The sequence below is a fragment of the Gossypium raimondii genome, chromosome 12 (genome assembly GCF_025698545.1).
Source record: "Gossypium raimondii isolate GPD5lz chromosome 12, ASM2569854v1, whole genome shotgun sequence".
Lineage (NCBI taxonomy): Eukaryota > Viridiplantae > Streptophyta > Magnoliopsida > Malvales > Malvaceae > Gossypium > Gossypium raimondii.
In genome coordinates, this window is record NC_068576.1 from 11200044 (window position 1) to 11216813 (window position 16770).

At 33.0% G+C, this 16770-nt stretch overlaps 1 protein-coding gene and 1 long non-coding RNA gene across 4 annotated transcripts; both read left to right on the top strand.

Annotated features, from left to right (window-relative positions):
• The first annotated feature begins 3459 nt into the window (after positions 1–3459).
• Positions 3460–11005, top strand: LOC105763282 (uncharacterized). 3 transcript variants are annotated; one of them, XR_008191834.1, is made up of 5 exons: positions 3460–3728; positions 3821–6791; positions 6885–6971; positions 9961–10040; positions 10724–11005. It is a non-coding gene; the product is annotated as an uncharacterized LOC105763282 (long non-coding RNA). The 3 variants fall into 3 exon arrangements; XR_008191833.1 differs by having other exon boundaries at positions 3821–6971; XR_001124152.2 differs by lacking the exons at positions 9961–10040; positions 10724–11005 and having other exon boundaries at positions 6885–7032.
• Positions 11006–13723: 2718 nt separating this feature from the next.
• Positions 13724–16365, top strand: LOC105763281 (AP-3 complex subunit sigma). Its single transcript, XM_012581437.2, has 7 exons — positions 13724–13898; positions 14001–14043; positions 14247–14308; positions 14471–14567; positions 15292–15362; positions 15828–15919; positions 16038–16365. The coding sequence occupies exons 1-7, from the start codon at positions 13830–13832 to the stop codon at positions 16102–16104; spliced, it is 501 nt and encodes a 166-aa protein (XP_012436891.2). The 5' UTR covers positions 13724–13829; the 3' UTR covers positions 16105–16365.
• The last annotated feature ends 405 nt before the right edge of the window (positions 16366–16770 follow it).

Here is a 16770-nt window from a genome sequence, read left to right on the forward strand (position 1 = left end):
AAAAATAGCAAAATACTAACAATTTTAGTGGTCATCCCTCAATGTGCTGATTGTATGAGTGGGTGTAGAAGGTGAAAGCGGTGTTTTTTTATGCGATTGGTTAGAGTTAGTGTACTCCTTATAGAAAAATGTTTTTAGAACTTTTTTCATGTAGGTGTGAAATTAGAAAATTTGTTTAGAAGGGTCGAAATTAAATTGTAATTTTTACAATAGTAAAAATATAATTTTATTATTTTAATAGTCTATATCTTTATAATTTTTAAAAAATTAAATTAAATTTTTATATTTTTAAAGAGAGCCGAAGTAAAATTTTACCTCTATTATTTTAAAATTTTAAGCCTAAATGAAAAATTTTCGATTTTAAGGGTTTGTTTCGCCCCTACTTGCATGCTACATGTCAAATGACTATCTTGTAAAGTTAAACTTCGGGTTTGCTTATTAACTTGGGCTTGAGGCCTATAATTTTATTCATAAACTATATTTTCTGAGGTTGGTATAATAAAGAATAAAAGTCAACAATTTTCTTTAAAAAAATAATAAAAGTTGAATTCAATATTAAGTAATTTAAACTCTAATAGACTAATATGTCACCCAAAAATGTCGTTAGTGGGTTGGGACTTTATATGCCAGCCACGGTCTCGAGGTGGGCTTGGGTTTCGACACTTGAGTGATCAAAACATGTCTTTTCTCATGAATATTAGATTCAATTTAGTCTCTAATAGTAATACTTTATGGGTTCGTGTCCTTCGATCTAAGTATGGATGGAAAGAGCAAATCCTAGAAACTATTAATAGGAGTTAGTGCTCACACTCATGGTGGTCTCTTTCCAAGATATGGTCGTTACTTCGTGAAAACTTAGCTTGGGCTATTGGAGATGGTGCAAGTATCCGTTGTTTGGAAGATTCTTGGTTCCTAGGTATGGCCCTTTACTCTTAAAAATTCCATCTTCTACTAACCTTGATTTGGATTGTTTTGTTAGGGAGTTGGTCAACTTTGATGGAAGCTGGAACTTGGATTTGTTTCGCGTCTGGCTGCCTGAATATGTGATTAATAGAATTACCAGTATCCCTTCTTCTCATCTGGATTCAGGATCAGACAAAGTGATATGGGCTCGATTAATGTCAGGAACCTTTTCAGTTCGTAGTGCTTTCTGGACTTTAAAAGAAGATACTTGGAGTTCTCAAGAGGAGTATTGGAAGACTATTTGGAAATATCAAGGTCCACATAGAGTGAGATTTTTTTCTTTGGCTTGATTTTAAGCAGAGACTTCTTACTAATTCGAAGCATACAAAATGAGGGATCGGTCAAAGCAACTCTTGCATTGTGTGTGGACATGAGTTTGAGGATATGGTCCATGTTCTTCGAGATTGTCTGGCAATGAGGGATGTGTAGATGTATGTGCTTCCAAATCATCTAAAGCAAAGCTTCTTTTCTGACTCATTCCAGGTTTGGCTTTCATCTAACCTTTGTTGCCATGTGAGATTGCAGGATAGTGGGATCACTTGGTCGTGCCTCTTTGGATTAATTGCTTGGTGTATCTGGAAGAATAGAAATCTCTTCATCTTTCAGAATATTTCTTGGTCGGCAACTGAAGTGGCGAAAGTCTCTATTAGTTGGGCTCGCCAATTTCAATCATACTTTAGTGGATACAAAAGCAATATTCCCAGCTTGAATCCTATTAATATTTCTTATAATACACGGGTACTTTTATCCACTGATGGTGCTGTGGTCAGAGAAACTAGTTATGCTGTAATAGGAGGCGTGGTACAAGACAAGGAAGGAAATTGGATTATGGAATTCAGTCACTATTTAGATGTTTGTTCCCCATTTGAGACCAAAGTTTGGAATATCCTAGATGAGATCCTTATTTTACTTAATAAAGGATACAGAAAGGGACATAATTCAAACTGATAACCTTGAAGTAGTCCAAGCCTTGACCGATTTGGGATTGGAGGATCCAGGGATTATTGTGCTTAGAAAGACTCATTATATCATGAGGTTTAAAAGGCAGTAGAGGATCAATCACATACCGAGAAAGCAGAACTTGGTGGCGGACCGACTTGTTAAACTTAGCTTGAATTGGAAATCAACCTTACAAGTCTTTGATGAGGTACCTAAGGAAAGCTTGGAATTTTTACAAAAAGATAAAGTCAATGATACTTTTATGCATTTAATGTAATTCATCTTTTCTTTTCCAAAAAAAAAAAACTAAGAACATGAGGAAATTGTAATTAAATCTTTTGTTAACATCAAAGATAATTTGGCATGTGTAAAATTGAATAAACTCCTCTGATAAATCTTTAAAAAAATTGTTTTGATAGGGTTAATGTAAAAATAAAATTAATTTCTAAAATAATATAAGATAAATTATTTATTAAAATAATATCAAACCCATCGTAATTATTTGATAATGATTAATTCGTATTTTGAGTAGCATATCCAAATTAATGTAACTTTCATATTATTTTGATAAAAAATTATAATTTATATTATTTTGGAAATTAATTTTATTTTTATATTTTATTTATCCCACCAACGTGAATTACAAAGTTTGCTGGATGTCGCCTATTGTATGTGTGACGCCAACCATTTTCTTTCTTTATTTTTTATTTATTATTTCAATAATTATTTAATGTATATTAGTTGGTATTTCGAATAGTGTCGCTCGTGGTACGTGTGATACCTAAAATAATTGTTGTTGTTGTATCATTTTGATAAATAATTTATAATTTATAATATTTTAAAATTAAATTTATTTTTATATTATTTTAATAAAATATATTTTTATTATATTTAAATTTAATAATAAATAAATTTTTTTATGTTTGGGATTCGTGACTATTTTCTTCTTAATAATATTGTTTCTAAGGTTGCTAATGCAGGAGGATGTGAATTCGAGTATACTGAAACGCATTATCCTCTTGTTTATGAGTTGAGGAGGAACCATGGATAATTATAAATATTATATTAGAAAAAATAAATATCATTGGATCTTGAGATTAGTTAAAAAATATATATTTAAAATAGGTAGGGCAAAGCTGCTATTATTCATATTCGAGAGGGCTCTAGAGTCTTTTTCTTTTCCTTGCCAAAAGCGGAGTCTAGAGTCTATAGAATACCATTTCTTCATTATTTTTAAATTTCATTGATTGAAAAGATAAAAAAAGAAAGAAAAATCTAAATCCAACACAACTTGCGTACTTACAACGCAATTTCGCAACATTGACCTGTATACAACTCATATCATATGTTTCACGTGGACGTGGTGCCCTACTATTCGTCGCTTCTACCTAAATTTTCTCTTTGCCCCTTTCCTTCCGCAAATGGTTTTTCTAAAAACAAACAAAAGAGGCCCTCTTAATTACACGTGGATCCATCTCACCCATTTATCCTTCCTATCTTCCTTGTATCTTGGCCGTTCGTTGTTCTGAAACCACCTATATAAATCAGGGTTTGACAATAGGCATCTTTTCATTCCACCTATTAGTATCTCTTGGTTTTTCCTTCTTCCTCAGCCTTACGGTTTCTGTTTGCAGATGAGATTTCCTCCGATGTCTTTCCTTACGGGGATTCTGTCCTCGGATCTGCTCGCATCGGTTCAACATCTCCTCTTTGCTTTCTGATGTTGTACTATGAAAGGAGTAGCGTTGTTGGAGCTATGGTTTTAAAGGCCTTTGCTGGGAAAGGAAGCAAAGATTGGCAGGGTTCAAGTTCTTGCGGCTTTTTAAGTATGCTGTGTCAATTTCTTTTTTTACCTGAATATTATCGAGTTATAGGCTTTTCTTATATATGTTTGTGTTTGTTCTTGTAAATTTTGCAGGGATGGTCTCATCAAGGGCTGAGATTTATACGCTCTTCAGATGTAAGTTGAAAATAAACAAGACATCTGATTGTGTGAAACGGCGACGTGAGATTGAATCGGCTGGTTTGTTTATGAAAGGATGTGTAAGATGTCAGGGCAAAAAGTCCTACTGATAATATGTTTATTGAAGGGGACTGTGTCCTGATCTATCTTTGTCGTCCGAGACCTTTGCCATGACAGGTGCGCTTGCATGGCAGGTCACCCAAACTTAATAAAAATTGAACTTTTTTGTGGTGTTTTTTGAGGGGAGATCGCACGGGGGTTTGCCCGGGTTCTCCCTTCTGCTGTGGTGTCTCGTATCGTGTCTTCTCTTCTTTTTTCTTCTCTTTCCCTTGCTCTCTTTCCATTATTTTGCATCATACGGGATGGATGTATGATCCAACATCATCACCAACGTCGGAATAAGCTCATGAACTCCAAGCTATACCACTAGCGACTCTCAAGGCCAAGGTATTATTTTTCCATATTTAACACCCAATCCGCCTTATCTATTCTACTTCAAAATTTAATTATAAATTTTATTATCATTCAATTAGTTAACTTGACAAAAGTCAATAAATCGTGTTAATTAGATTTTAACATATTTTTAAAGGGTTTAATCTTTTATATTAATAATTGATCTTAGATTTAATACATTTTTGAAAAAAGAGGTAATTTTATTCGAATTCCTGTAACTTAACTATTAATTTATTCCTTGCCGTTTCTTGAAAAAGAGCATGATGGATTTTGAAGTTATCATTGATAATTGTTTATTAACTTTCAGTCTTAGAAAAACTTAATTTTAAATTGAATTATTTGATTTTAGTAAATAATATTTTAACTTTTAGTAATTAGCCTAAAATGATTTTCTTTGAAATTAATTTTTTATTAGAGGATATAACTTAAAATCCAGTTTAAAGCAGAATAATTTTATTAACATCGGGGCTAATTAAAATAATTGTAGGAAGTAGTCAGTTTTACTTGCATCTTCATTGATAATGAAACTTGGTAAACAGTCTCTAAAATGAAGTTTAAAAGTTGCATAACTGTGAAATTTGCAATATGATCCATTAATTTTAATCCATGGAAGATTAGATTAATAGAGCAATCATCGTTTCATTTAGCTGTTTTATACATGACCATTATATGATCCATTAATTTTAATCCATGGAAGATTAGATTATTAGAGCAATCATCGTTTCATATAGCTGTTTTATACATGACCATTAATCAGATTCTCATGGCAGATTTTAATTAATGTTGGTTTTAATAAATATTTAAAATCTTGACTCAAGTTTCGTTGGATATTATTAATGAATTTTAAAAAAAAATGTTATTAGATATTATTAATATATAGATAAAAGTATTAATTTTCTGATAAAATTTTATTCGAATTTAATTTGAACATTTAAGAGTCGATTTGCATCATAACTATTATTATACCAATTTCATCCACACGGTTTATTGAATTGTTTGAATGCTCTTGAATAGCCTATGCTCCCTTTTCGTTTGTTATTTACATTTTCATGTTACTTTATTTGAGGCGAAATGCGTTAATTTTGCTACTACTTTTATGAAACTGTAATACTTAGGAGAATGTCATATGTAGGTTGATGCAGCATATGTACTTTGCTTGTATATTGCATTTGGTAGTTGTTTAGGCCCTTGCACGGGCTTGTGTTTAATTGGCTTGAAGGTTGTGAATACTATCTGTTGGTCCAGTGAAGATGACACGGCAGTGAGGTTAATGATGTTGGAGGTATTTTTTGGTTTATGCCATATCTATTCTCTTTGATTAACTCTGGAAATCAAGATATGTGCGTTGAAGTGTTCGCCTCTAGTTCGGTCGACATTCTTGATCTATGTTTGAATCCCTTGGGAGTTGGAACCGAGCTTCGGAGACGGTGAATATAGTAATCCATGGCGTTGCAGGTCAATTCTCTGGAGATATTTCAATCAGAATCGAGTTGTTGAAGCATTGAAGTCATTATTTGAACCTCTTGGTTTTTTATATGATGCAGTGCTGTAGTGAGATTAGTATTGAAGAGCTCTTGATCAAATACCACAAGAGGTACATGTAGATTGGCCGTGTAAACCAGTTCCATTACATAGTGAAGATTTTTAAAGTGGACTAAGGTCCCGTGGTTTTTTCCCCTCAAGGGGTTTTCCACGTAAATTTTGGTGCCCCCTTTTTCTGTTTATGTTGCGCACTTATGTCAATATCTTTTGCAGTTTTGATAATGTTCCTTTAGCAGGTATGATAACTGTGAGCCGTTTAATTTATCAGTAAATTACTCTATTTATTACTGTGGTGTCCTGTTTCTTCAACTGTGTAGGATTGCTAAAATCTAGATTGCAGGTTGAAGGGTGGATTAAAGGCTGAAACGGGAATTTGGCTCTTGGTAACTAAAATTAGATTGCAGGCTGAAGGGTGGATTTAAGCTCAGAAGTTTTTTATTTTGAAAAATTCATTTTATAAATAAACTTGTTGACATTATACAGTTTTGATTATGTATATGAAACAAAATCCATTTTTTTAGTTTATTATTTAGAATATTTCTTAGTTTTTAAATTTTCATTCATTTTTTTAAAATGAGAATTTTATAGATTGAAAACGCAAGAAACATAAATAAATTGAGTATTAGCGGATAAATATGTTGTACGGTATCTAGAAAGCATATGTGAAAACCTTTTCGTTCCTTTAGCCGATTAGCAAGTGTTTTTTTCCCCAAAAGATTACAAGCAAGTTTCATGGGCGATTTGAGGGTCTAAAAAATGGGGCTTGTTTTCAATTATACATATATCACGATTATTTATCAAAATAGATGTTTTTGTACGGTTGAGGTCGGCTCTTTGGTGTCGGTTTTTGAAGGTGTCTTTAACTTCACGAATTGGAAAGATCTGTAAGCTCAAAATGGCAGAGCGCTCAATCCTGTAAGAGGATTGAGAGGTTGGTGGTTCAAATCCATCCAGATCCAAAACTTAATTTTGAATTTTGCTTTTACTTTGGGTTACTAAAACATTCATCTCTTCAATATGGCAGTTGCAAGAGACGATGAGATGATGCAAAAGGATATGCTTAACCAAATCTGGATGATACAGTGAGGAGAAAGCTTGCGTTCCACTATTTGTAATCCTTTTAATCTTTCATTTACTTTCAATCCATTTTTTAATTATGAATATGTTATTAAGATTGGTGTTCTTTTTCTTTTTTTTATAATTTAGTAAAGAAAAATATTTTTTATATTAAAAAATATATTTATAAAAGTATATGAATAAATTATTATTATTAGTGGATATGAATGTTTGATTTTCAAATAATGAATATATGAAAAAAATGAAAATACATTTATACAAAATGCTAGTTGTTCCTATGTTGTATAGGATAGAGGTTGGAAAGCCGCTAATTCATGTGTTGATTGGGGTTGTTTCCATCTTTCACACTAACAAATTTAATTTACTTTTTATTTGAGGTTAAGATTTTAATTTATTTTTAATCAATTCATTTCAGCCCATTAGAAATAATTAAACACCTCCAAGCCTTAGATACGCCTTTATTTAAGCATATTAACAAATGTGCTGGTGAAAACCATAGTTGGTGAGGTGACATGCATAACAAAAGATAAAATTGATTAAAATAATAATAGCAAATAATATAGTTACCCAAAATTTTAGATTCTCATCAAAATATAAGATTATTTAAAGAAATATGGTATTGAGATTAGCTCTTATGTTCCAAAATTTCGATACCTTAGGTTTGAAATCTAATATAGTAATTTCTTTTTGGAATCTTACATTATTACCAAGAATGTAAAATTTTGCAAAGTAAATGGCCCTAAAAATAAGTATAAAAATCTCTCTATTGAAGACACAATACTCTTACACCACTAGATTCACCGTTTGTGAACTCAACAAGTAAAACTACAATACAAGGTTTTACTATCAAAATAGCAATCTTACAATAACATTATCGTAAGAACAAATTATGTGCCTAACTCTCTGTACATTCGCCTCGGCAAGTCTCTCATATGTAAACTTTAATTTTGAGACTTGCTTACAAATGAAGATCTAAATCAATCTCACTAAAACAATAATACCATAAGAATAATACATTATAAAAATACATAATGTAAATATAGACTCTTGAAAGCTCATCTAATAAAATCACGATCCAAGGGTTTTTCTTGTGAATTTCAAATCAGTCCAATCACCAAAATGCTAGTCTCATATTTTTCAACAATGTATAACATATATTTATTACAAAATTATTTGAAAACCAAATATGACTTAAGTTTATATGGTAAAAATGAAACCTTAAAGGTTAAGGTTTTAAGGTTTAAATTTCACCACGTGTTTTATTCTTCTAAATTTATTTTGAGTGTAAAATGATGTTTATAGATATAAAATATAAAAGACAAAGGAAATACTCATATTTATATTTATTTTTTTAAAAAAAGAATAGATATGTTAATCATTTTTTAATTAAATTAGTATTTAATTAACTCGTCACACCAATTCAATAAAAAAATTAATATAAGATAAATTAAATTATTATTGTTTTGGGTTGGGAAAGAGGGTTTCGACAATTGGTTGTGGAAAGTGATAATATAAAGCCAATTCGGTTGTGTACAAAGAGGTCCGTTGGGGTACAAGGATGCAATATGGTGCGGCATATTCAATGAATATTGGACTGGGAATGGACTATTAGGGTTTGTCATGTTGGTCGAGAAAATAATAGGGTGGCGAATTACGTTGCCAGGTCGTCCCAGAGGGGTGAGTGTGCGAATGCGCTATTGGAGAGGCCATTACCTGGTTGTTGGGAGAAATTATTTTATGGACCCTTCCTACCACATCATCGATGGTCCAATTCTAATTATTTAATAACATTTCAACAATAATTTCCATGTCATTGACTATAACCTCCTTAACCTGACCTAGACATTATGACCAGATTGAGAAGGCTACACTAGCCACCAAAATGGCTAAATAACCCAACAAATCTTTTTAAACCTTAAACCGTCTAATCATTAGAAAATCATGGTTGATGTTGATTCGAGTTAGATTTGAAACGTCCATTTATTAAGCCACCTATACTTAGAAACCATTTAATTATTAATAGTGATATTTTAGAAAACCTTTCGTGTTGACACTTAAAATTTATAAAAACCCGTTTATTTGATGCAACGAAAATCGATAAATATGTCAGATTTTACTTAGACAGATTAATATGCAATTACCGATTATTAAGTTTGAACTAGTCGAATGAGTTAAGCATGTGTAAAAATAATCCCCAAAACAAAAACTGCCAAGCCACAGTCCAGAAAATAAATTTACAGTCCAATACTAGTTGTAACAGTCTGTTTTTCTAGTGGTGTTGGAAACAATGATTTTGAAACCACAAATCTAACGTGTTAGTCCATAAATATTAATTATTTAATATTTACGAGGTCATTAGTGTTGTATTAAAATCTGGGTAGAAAATTTTATCGTTTGAATAGTCAATTAAGTAAAAATGGCTAAATCGTAAAATCTATAAAAGTTAGTCTCTATTAGTTAAATGTGTGAAATGGTTATGAGAAGATAGTATAAGGGATTTAAATGGTAATTATACCATTTGAATAATTAGTGGACGGTTTGGGTGACAAGTAGCATGAAATTTTATTTAATTTTTAAGGTTATAATGGTAATTTGGAAATTAAGCAAAATTTAAGTAAAACAAAAGCCAAAATGGCTATCACCTTCTCAATTTTTCCATCTTTAGCCAAAACCACCATAGCAAGGGAGAGAACACTTTCGGTCAAGCTTAGGGCTTCATTAATGATAGGTAAATCTTGTCCGTTTTTAGTAATTTTTATGTTTTTAAGCTCGTATTAGCTCAATCTACTTGTACTTTCTATGATTTAACAGTAAATATGGATTGTAGTGAGGTCCTAAACAGTTCGGCTAAGTTGGGGTTTAGTGGAAATTGGTTAAATTACGAGTTTTAGACTTAAGGACTAAATTGCATAAAAGGTAAAATGTTAGAGGTAATTTTGTAAAAATGTATAAAAGGACTTAATAGCATAAATGAGTTAATTTTGTTGTTGGTATTGGTTAATTGAATGGAATTATTATTCTAGATCAAGAACGAGTTAAAAATCGAGGGAAAGAGAGCTGCTGAATAGTCCCTGAACTTTTGTCATTGCTGCAGTTTAGCTTGGTAAGTTCATTCGGCTTAATTTTTTTTATCTTGAAATTTTTTGAATTATAAATTGCTATTGAATGTTCCATTAAGTATTAGATGTTGAGGTGATGAACATTGAAGTTATGAATTATATGCAAAATTGATTAGAAATGAGTTTTTCTGTGCCGGATGAACGTAGGATAGAGTACGATTGGCATGCCAATAGGTTATGTTGCACGCTGTACAAGTTTAACTTGAGATGAGATGTTGATTCCTGATCTACTCCTGTTCACTGAATATACCAAATTCTTGCCATTTGTTGCGGACTATCATGTTATATTATAGTGTTTTCTAGCGTGTTACTAGGGGCGGATGTTAGCCTAAGGGCTAGGCACTTAGTGTCGAGGTTTGTTAACAATTGGATTGGTTAGTATGAGCGTTTGGCGTGTTTTGGATGATTAACTATGTACTCATATTCGTATATCGTTCATCAGGCAATGTTAGTGATAATCGAATGTTACTGAAATGTGGAAAGCTTGATTTGCATTCTTGATTGAGTATTGACTCACCTGTTGTGACTGTGATTGATAGGAAGCTTTGATTATTAAACTTTTTATTAAAATTGATATGTTTAATTTGGTAAAATTTATCTTTTTAACCGTCGAACATACTAAGCTCTATAAAAGCTTACTCGTGTTTTTTATCTTGTTTTCTTGTAGATAGCTTTTGGTGGAAAATTGGGTGATCGGATCAACTTGGAGAAATCACACTATCCGAGGACGTTTTGGTAGATTTTGAATACAAACTTTGGCTTATATGACATGTACTAGGAGAATTTGAATATGTTTTGTAATAGTTTGTAGATACTCGTATTATAAAAATGATGTGCATATGATGTTGTTGTGTAAACTTATTATGTAATGTATACATGCATGAGTACTAAGTTATGGTACATGTGAAAGGACTTGAATGTGAAGGAGATATGGTAAGTTTAGCATGAAGTGATGTGTGATGTTTTGTGAATGAATGCAAGTCGTTTAGAAGATGTTCTTATAGCTTGAGTATTTAGCTAATATAATAGATTGTTAGGTATTTGAATTGTGATGTCAATGATGACACATTGGTTAGGCACCTAGGTTGATTGTTTGGTATGCTTTGAGTGTTTTGAATGTGTTTTGAGGGCTTGTATGCATGTACTTTTGGTGTGTTTGGTTACCTAAGCATTTGGGAGTAGAAATGACAAGTTTTGGACCAAATTTGGATGCACACGACCTGTCATACGACTGTGTGTCACACACGACCGTGTGCCTTATTTGTTTTCAGTGAGGTTGGCCCATACGGGCACAGTGAGTTACATGGACTGGCAACACGATCGTGTGACCCTAAGTTACATGGGCACAGTGAGTTACATGGACTGACGACACGATCGTGTGACCCTAAGTTACACGGTCACAGTGAGTTACATGGTCTGGCCATACGACCGTTTAACCTATTATTACACGAGTATAGTTAGTTACATGGCCAGCGTACAAGGGCGAGTGAAGTAGTCACATGGTCATGTCTTGAGCCACATGGTCTGGGCTCTGTCACACAACCTAGACACATGGCTCTGTGACCCTTATTTTAAAAATTTTCATATTTTCCCTAAATCTTCTGATTTGTTTCTAATTGGTCTCCGATTGTTTCTAAACTATTTTTAAACCTCATAAACCTGATTTTAGGCCCATGAGTATATATTTCACTTTAAATTACATGATAATATAAATGTTGATAATTAATTAGAAAATTTGATGCTCTTTCATACTAAATGTTTTGATCTGTATTGTAATACTCCGTAATCATACTCCAGCGACGGAGACGGGTTAGAGGTGTTACACCAGTAAAAAATTATAAAGAAAATAATTTAATATAAAGATAGTCTAGTGTCCGAAGAGACATCTGCATGTCAGGTCCAATCCTAGTCTCGAGCAGCTCGTACCCGCTAATTGCAGACTTCTGTCGACCTCCAACACTCCCTAATATACAATGTCAGTTTAGACACGATGTCAGTTTAGACACGATGACTTTGTAGTACACCGACACATTCATGCTATATCACTTAATGACAAATATGCAATCTTCTTTGATTTCTAATTTTTGGCCTACGAACAACTCCTCATGTTCAGAATTTCTAACCAACTATTGAGTAGGTAGTATATCAGGATACTTCGGGAACTCGGCTACATGCGCCGCATCGGGGTTTATTAGCGACATGTGTGCCCCAAGATCATTGAGTATCACAATGCATCGAATCGGGTTCCCGACTGAAGACGCGTTAACATTTCCATCATCATTTGCGTCTTCATCGTCAATATCATCCGAGACCTTGTCCATATTGGGATCACTATCACAATCGACCTCGTGATCAGAAGGATCACTACTATCATATCCATCATCAACATTCGGATCAGTCTCAGGTGTAGTATTAAGATCGATGTCGAACCCGTGTACAGTTGATTGACTATCAATGTATGATATCGGAACCACCATACACGGATCTTGAACTCTATGTTCTTCATGTAATGGAGTGAGATCTTCAACTGGCTCCACATAAACTAACTAAAAAAATAACTGAATCGGTGCATTTTGGTAGCTTTGATTCCCACAAAAAAGAGTGACCATTGTCTCTATGTCTTCATCGTCTACAAGTTCCATCTCGGTGAATTTGATAAAATCTGTCGAAACTGGAAACTTGTAGAAAAGTTTCGAGATCCTTCTCCCACAACGTCTAATAATTTTTGCACTAATCCTTTCCTTCATATCATCAACTGAGACATTTCTATTAAATCTCATTGTTATTTGTTGGCGACATTCAAATATACATCCAACTGTTGTTGTCAAATTACTCCTTCGAAATAAACACATACGAAAAATTGATTATCTATATTCAATATTAGATCTGTTAAAAAAGAAATAAAAATTCTCAATACAATTTCAAGCAAAATAATTACTGTAATGTAAAAAATGAATTTCATATCTACTAACATTGTGAATTCTTCTTTGTCTGTTTACTCTTTTTCTATTGAGTTTTTTTTTTGCTGTATTTGACTTCTCAAATTTTTTCCCAAACACTGCTTAAATAACGGCTGGGAACTAATGCCGCCTACAAGATTGGCACCACTGGTGCTGCCTACAAGATTGGTACCATTGGTGTCGCCTATAACATTAGCACCAGTTTTGGTGCAGCCTTTCCCATGGGCACCACCATCCAAACCCGTATTTAACCCGTGTATTGGAACTATATGGGAAAAATACTTTGGTGTTGCCTATCAACAAGGCTGCACTATTAAAAAATTATTATTAGTTGAAAGTGACGTGCGTTAGAAAATAGGGGTGGTGCCGCCTATGTAACACTCTCCACCACCCTTGGTATACCATTTTCATAAATAACTAAGTTGGTATATCATTTTTAAAATTTTAAAATTTTTTAAATAAAAAAGTCCAATTAAAAAATTAAATTATTTTTCAAAAACTCAAATCTTAAAAACAAATTATATTTTGAATCCTTTTCATTTTCATTTTCTTATAGTGAAAAACAATTTTCCTTAATTTTTGAAAATATAAAATTTAGGGACTAAAATATCATCATATTAATTAAAATGGGGGAAAATAATTTCAAAAATGTCAGTCACCAAGTTATAATTATTTTTTTTAAATAATCAAAACTAAAATCTACCCATAATTGAGTGACTACCTTTTCCCTTCCGTTTACATTATATACTTAGATGCGAACATATTTAACGAATCCAGATTACTGTTTGGTTAGAGTGAGCGAAAGGAGCGAAGATGATAAAAGCTGTGATGGTGATGAACACTCAAGGCAAGTCACGACTGGCAAAATTTTATGAGTATCTGGTAAGCTTCTCTTCCCTTTTCATTTTAGAAGTCCGCAATCTTGCTTACCGATTCAAATTCCCTCTCAATAATCGACGTGGCCCCGGATTTGGTTGAAATCAGTCAGTTGAGAAGCAGCAGGAGCTTATTCGCGGCGTTTTTTCAGGTTCCTTTCTCTCGATTTGTTCTTAGTTTAGCTTGCGGTTTGAATTGCCCTCTCTGGATCGCTTGAACCTCGTTTTCATTTTTTTGTGATCTCGTTTGGTATTCCATCTAATCGATCATGCTTGAATTCCTACTTATAGATATCTTTTTTTATGTCGTTTTCTTTTGTTTTCCCTTCAGTTTTGATTTTGATTTTTTTAACAGTCTTATGCAGTAGAGCTGAGAACGTAAGCAATTTCATAGATGCGGAATCAATTTTTGGTCTGGTAATTTCTTTTATTTTCCTAACTTTCTCTCGTTCTTGTAAGAGTTGTTCCAATTGATTTTCACTTATGTTCTCGTGATTTGAACCTTGTTAATAACTTCCAGAGCTTTATTACGACTCTGCTTTAGAACTCTATTAATTGTTACATAATTCTCACTTGCAGGATAGTCGTCTTGTATACAAGCATTTTGCTACACTTTACTTTGTCTTTGTATTTGATAGTTCTGAAAACGAGCTAGCGGTGCTTGACTTGATACAAGGTATCTTTCCATTTTTTTTCTTTTAGGGCTAACCTTTCAAAACCAGGATTTCTATTTACTCAATATTTGGAGATTTCTGAATACTTAAATCTTGTATTATAGATAAGAAAACCTTTTCTGCAAAGCTGACTAGATCCGCTTTTATGGTCTTTGTGATTATTTATGGTTGAGTTCATTTCGGATACACCTTTTATGAAATAGATTTTACTTTTTGAGCATTTAGCGAAAACCGGAGAATAAAATTGATTTTCAGGTGTGCTGGAATCAGTGATCACTGTTGTTTTGCCTCCCAACTTAGGGTGGGTTTGGATGGGCGATTGGGTACGGTGCGGTGCGTTTAGTTTACTTTTTGTCTCACGCTACAGTATCTAATCTCACCGCCACCACTGTTTTTACACTAACCGCAGGTAAACTCACCGCCCATCCAAACCCACCCTTAGTTAAGTTTTCTTTTAAGTGTAAAGCTCGATAGCATCAGTATGCTTTCTAGATGCTACCTGTATATGATCATCTTTTTTGCATGAATGATGTTTGTGATTATTGTTATTAAGCTACAAGATTTAATGGATGCTTAGCCATAGAATTGCATGTTCTCTGATGACAATAATTTATCAGGTTTGTCATGCTTTCCCTTTAAAAACTAGACAGCTGGATATTACTATAATTGCTGATTTTTCTTTCAAATATTGGATCATTTTACTTACTTTAGATGTGCTGCCTTCAGTTTTTGTGGAAACGTTGGACAAATGCTTCCAGAATGTTTGCGAGCTTGACATCGTGTTCAATTACAGCAAGGTTGTCTCAACACTAATATCTGCATCTATTTAGTTTTCTTCTTTCAAGTGCTAGAGGATGGAATGGGTAATCTTATAGAAAATGGTGTTCTCAGAAAACATTTTTGGGGTGTGGTTCAGGTTCGAAATATTAGTTTATGATAGGTAAATCCTTTTTTTTTTTTGGGGGGCAGGGTTACTTGACATTGATTTTTGCAACTTTAGAAGTTAACTTCGCCTGAGTTCTGTAGTATTAACTTGATAGCCCATATGGACAATGTTTTAGAATAAGCTCAATAATCACTTCATATGACCAAATTTTAATATTTTACCCGTTCGCTGAAAAATGATTTAAAGTCGCTAGAATGCTGTCTTACAACAATATTCTGTTTTAAATCTATCTTGCTTTTGCCGGTCATTTTTTGTTCCTCACCAAGATTGACTTGGTTATCTTCATTTTATTCAAATCTTGAATAACACTTTGCAGATACACACTATCCTCGATGAGATGGTTTTTGGAGGTCAAGTGGTGGAAACAAGTTCATCAGAAATTATGAAGGCAGTTGAAGAGATATCTAAGTGCTTTCTCTCTCCTTTCCTCCTCTCTTGTGTGAAAATGCATGTAGATGATGTGAGGTTTTCCACTTTTGCATTGTTTTTAATTTGAATTAACAGATGAACCATAACCGTGGTGTAGGTTAGAAGCTGCCTCGAATGCCATCTCACTCATCCCGAAATCTGCTTCTGGTTGGCGAAGTAGGTAGTTATTACATTCAAATGCTGGTAAAATTGGTCATTGAATTGTTTACTGTCTTTGTTAATGCTTGAGTGAAGAGTTACATTTCCATATTGACCCAAATAATCAGAAGTTTAGAGGTGTTGTATTTGAATATTTAGTTTTCTGTGCAGCATAAATAGGAAATAGTTAAATGTAACAAGGTGTTTTACTAGAAGCACATGCTTACAGCTTTGAGTACTGATTATTTTTGCAATTTTTATACGCTTTTCTCAGATACTTCAGGTTAGTAATGTTGTAATTGTTAGAGTGTGATTTCTCTGCTGTTATTTTCTCTACACCTTTTGTTAAGCTTTTCTATTTTAAACTCAAATATCAATCAACAGCAGATGTACATGGCTTGAATAATTAAAAAGAAAAAAAAAATGACTTGCTTAGTTAAAGTTTGTTTGTAATATTTAAAATGTTAAAAAATATTTTTACAATTAAATTTAAATAATAATTTTGGTCACATTTAGTCTAAATTGTAAAATCATTTCAAATTCAGGGTGAGTTTGGATGGGCGGTGAGATTAGATACTGTAGTGATACTGTAGCGTGAGACAAAAAGTAAGCTAAACGCATCGCACCGCACCCAATCGCCCATCCAAACCCACCCTCAGTCGAATTCAGGTTGACCGAGTAACCCGTACAGA

What these genes read in the sequence shown, in the direction of transcription:
- LOC105763281 (XM_012581437.2), top strand. Translation starts at nt 13,830, where the DNA reads ATGATAAAAGCTGTGATGGTGATGAACACTCAAGGCAAGTCACGACTG. An exon ending in CGGAATCAATTTTTGGTCTG is followed by an intron (nt 14,309 to 14,470) that starts GTAATTTCTTTT and finishes TCTCACTTGCAG; the next exon opens with GATAGTCGTCTTGTATACAA. An exon ending in GGTGCTTGACTTGATACAAG is followed by an intron (nt 14,568 to 15,291) that starts GTATCTTTCCAT and finishes TGCTGCCTTCAG; the next exon opens with TTTTTGTGGAAACGTTGGAC.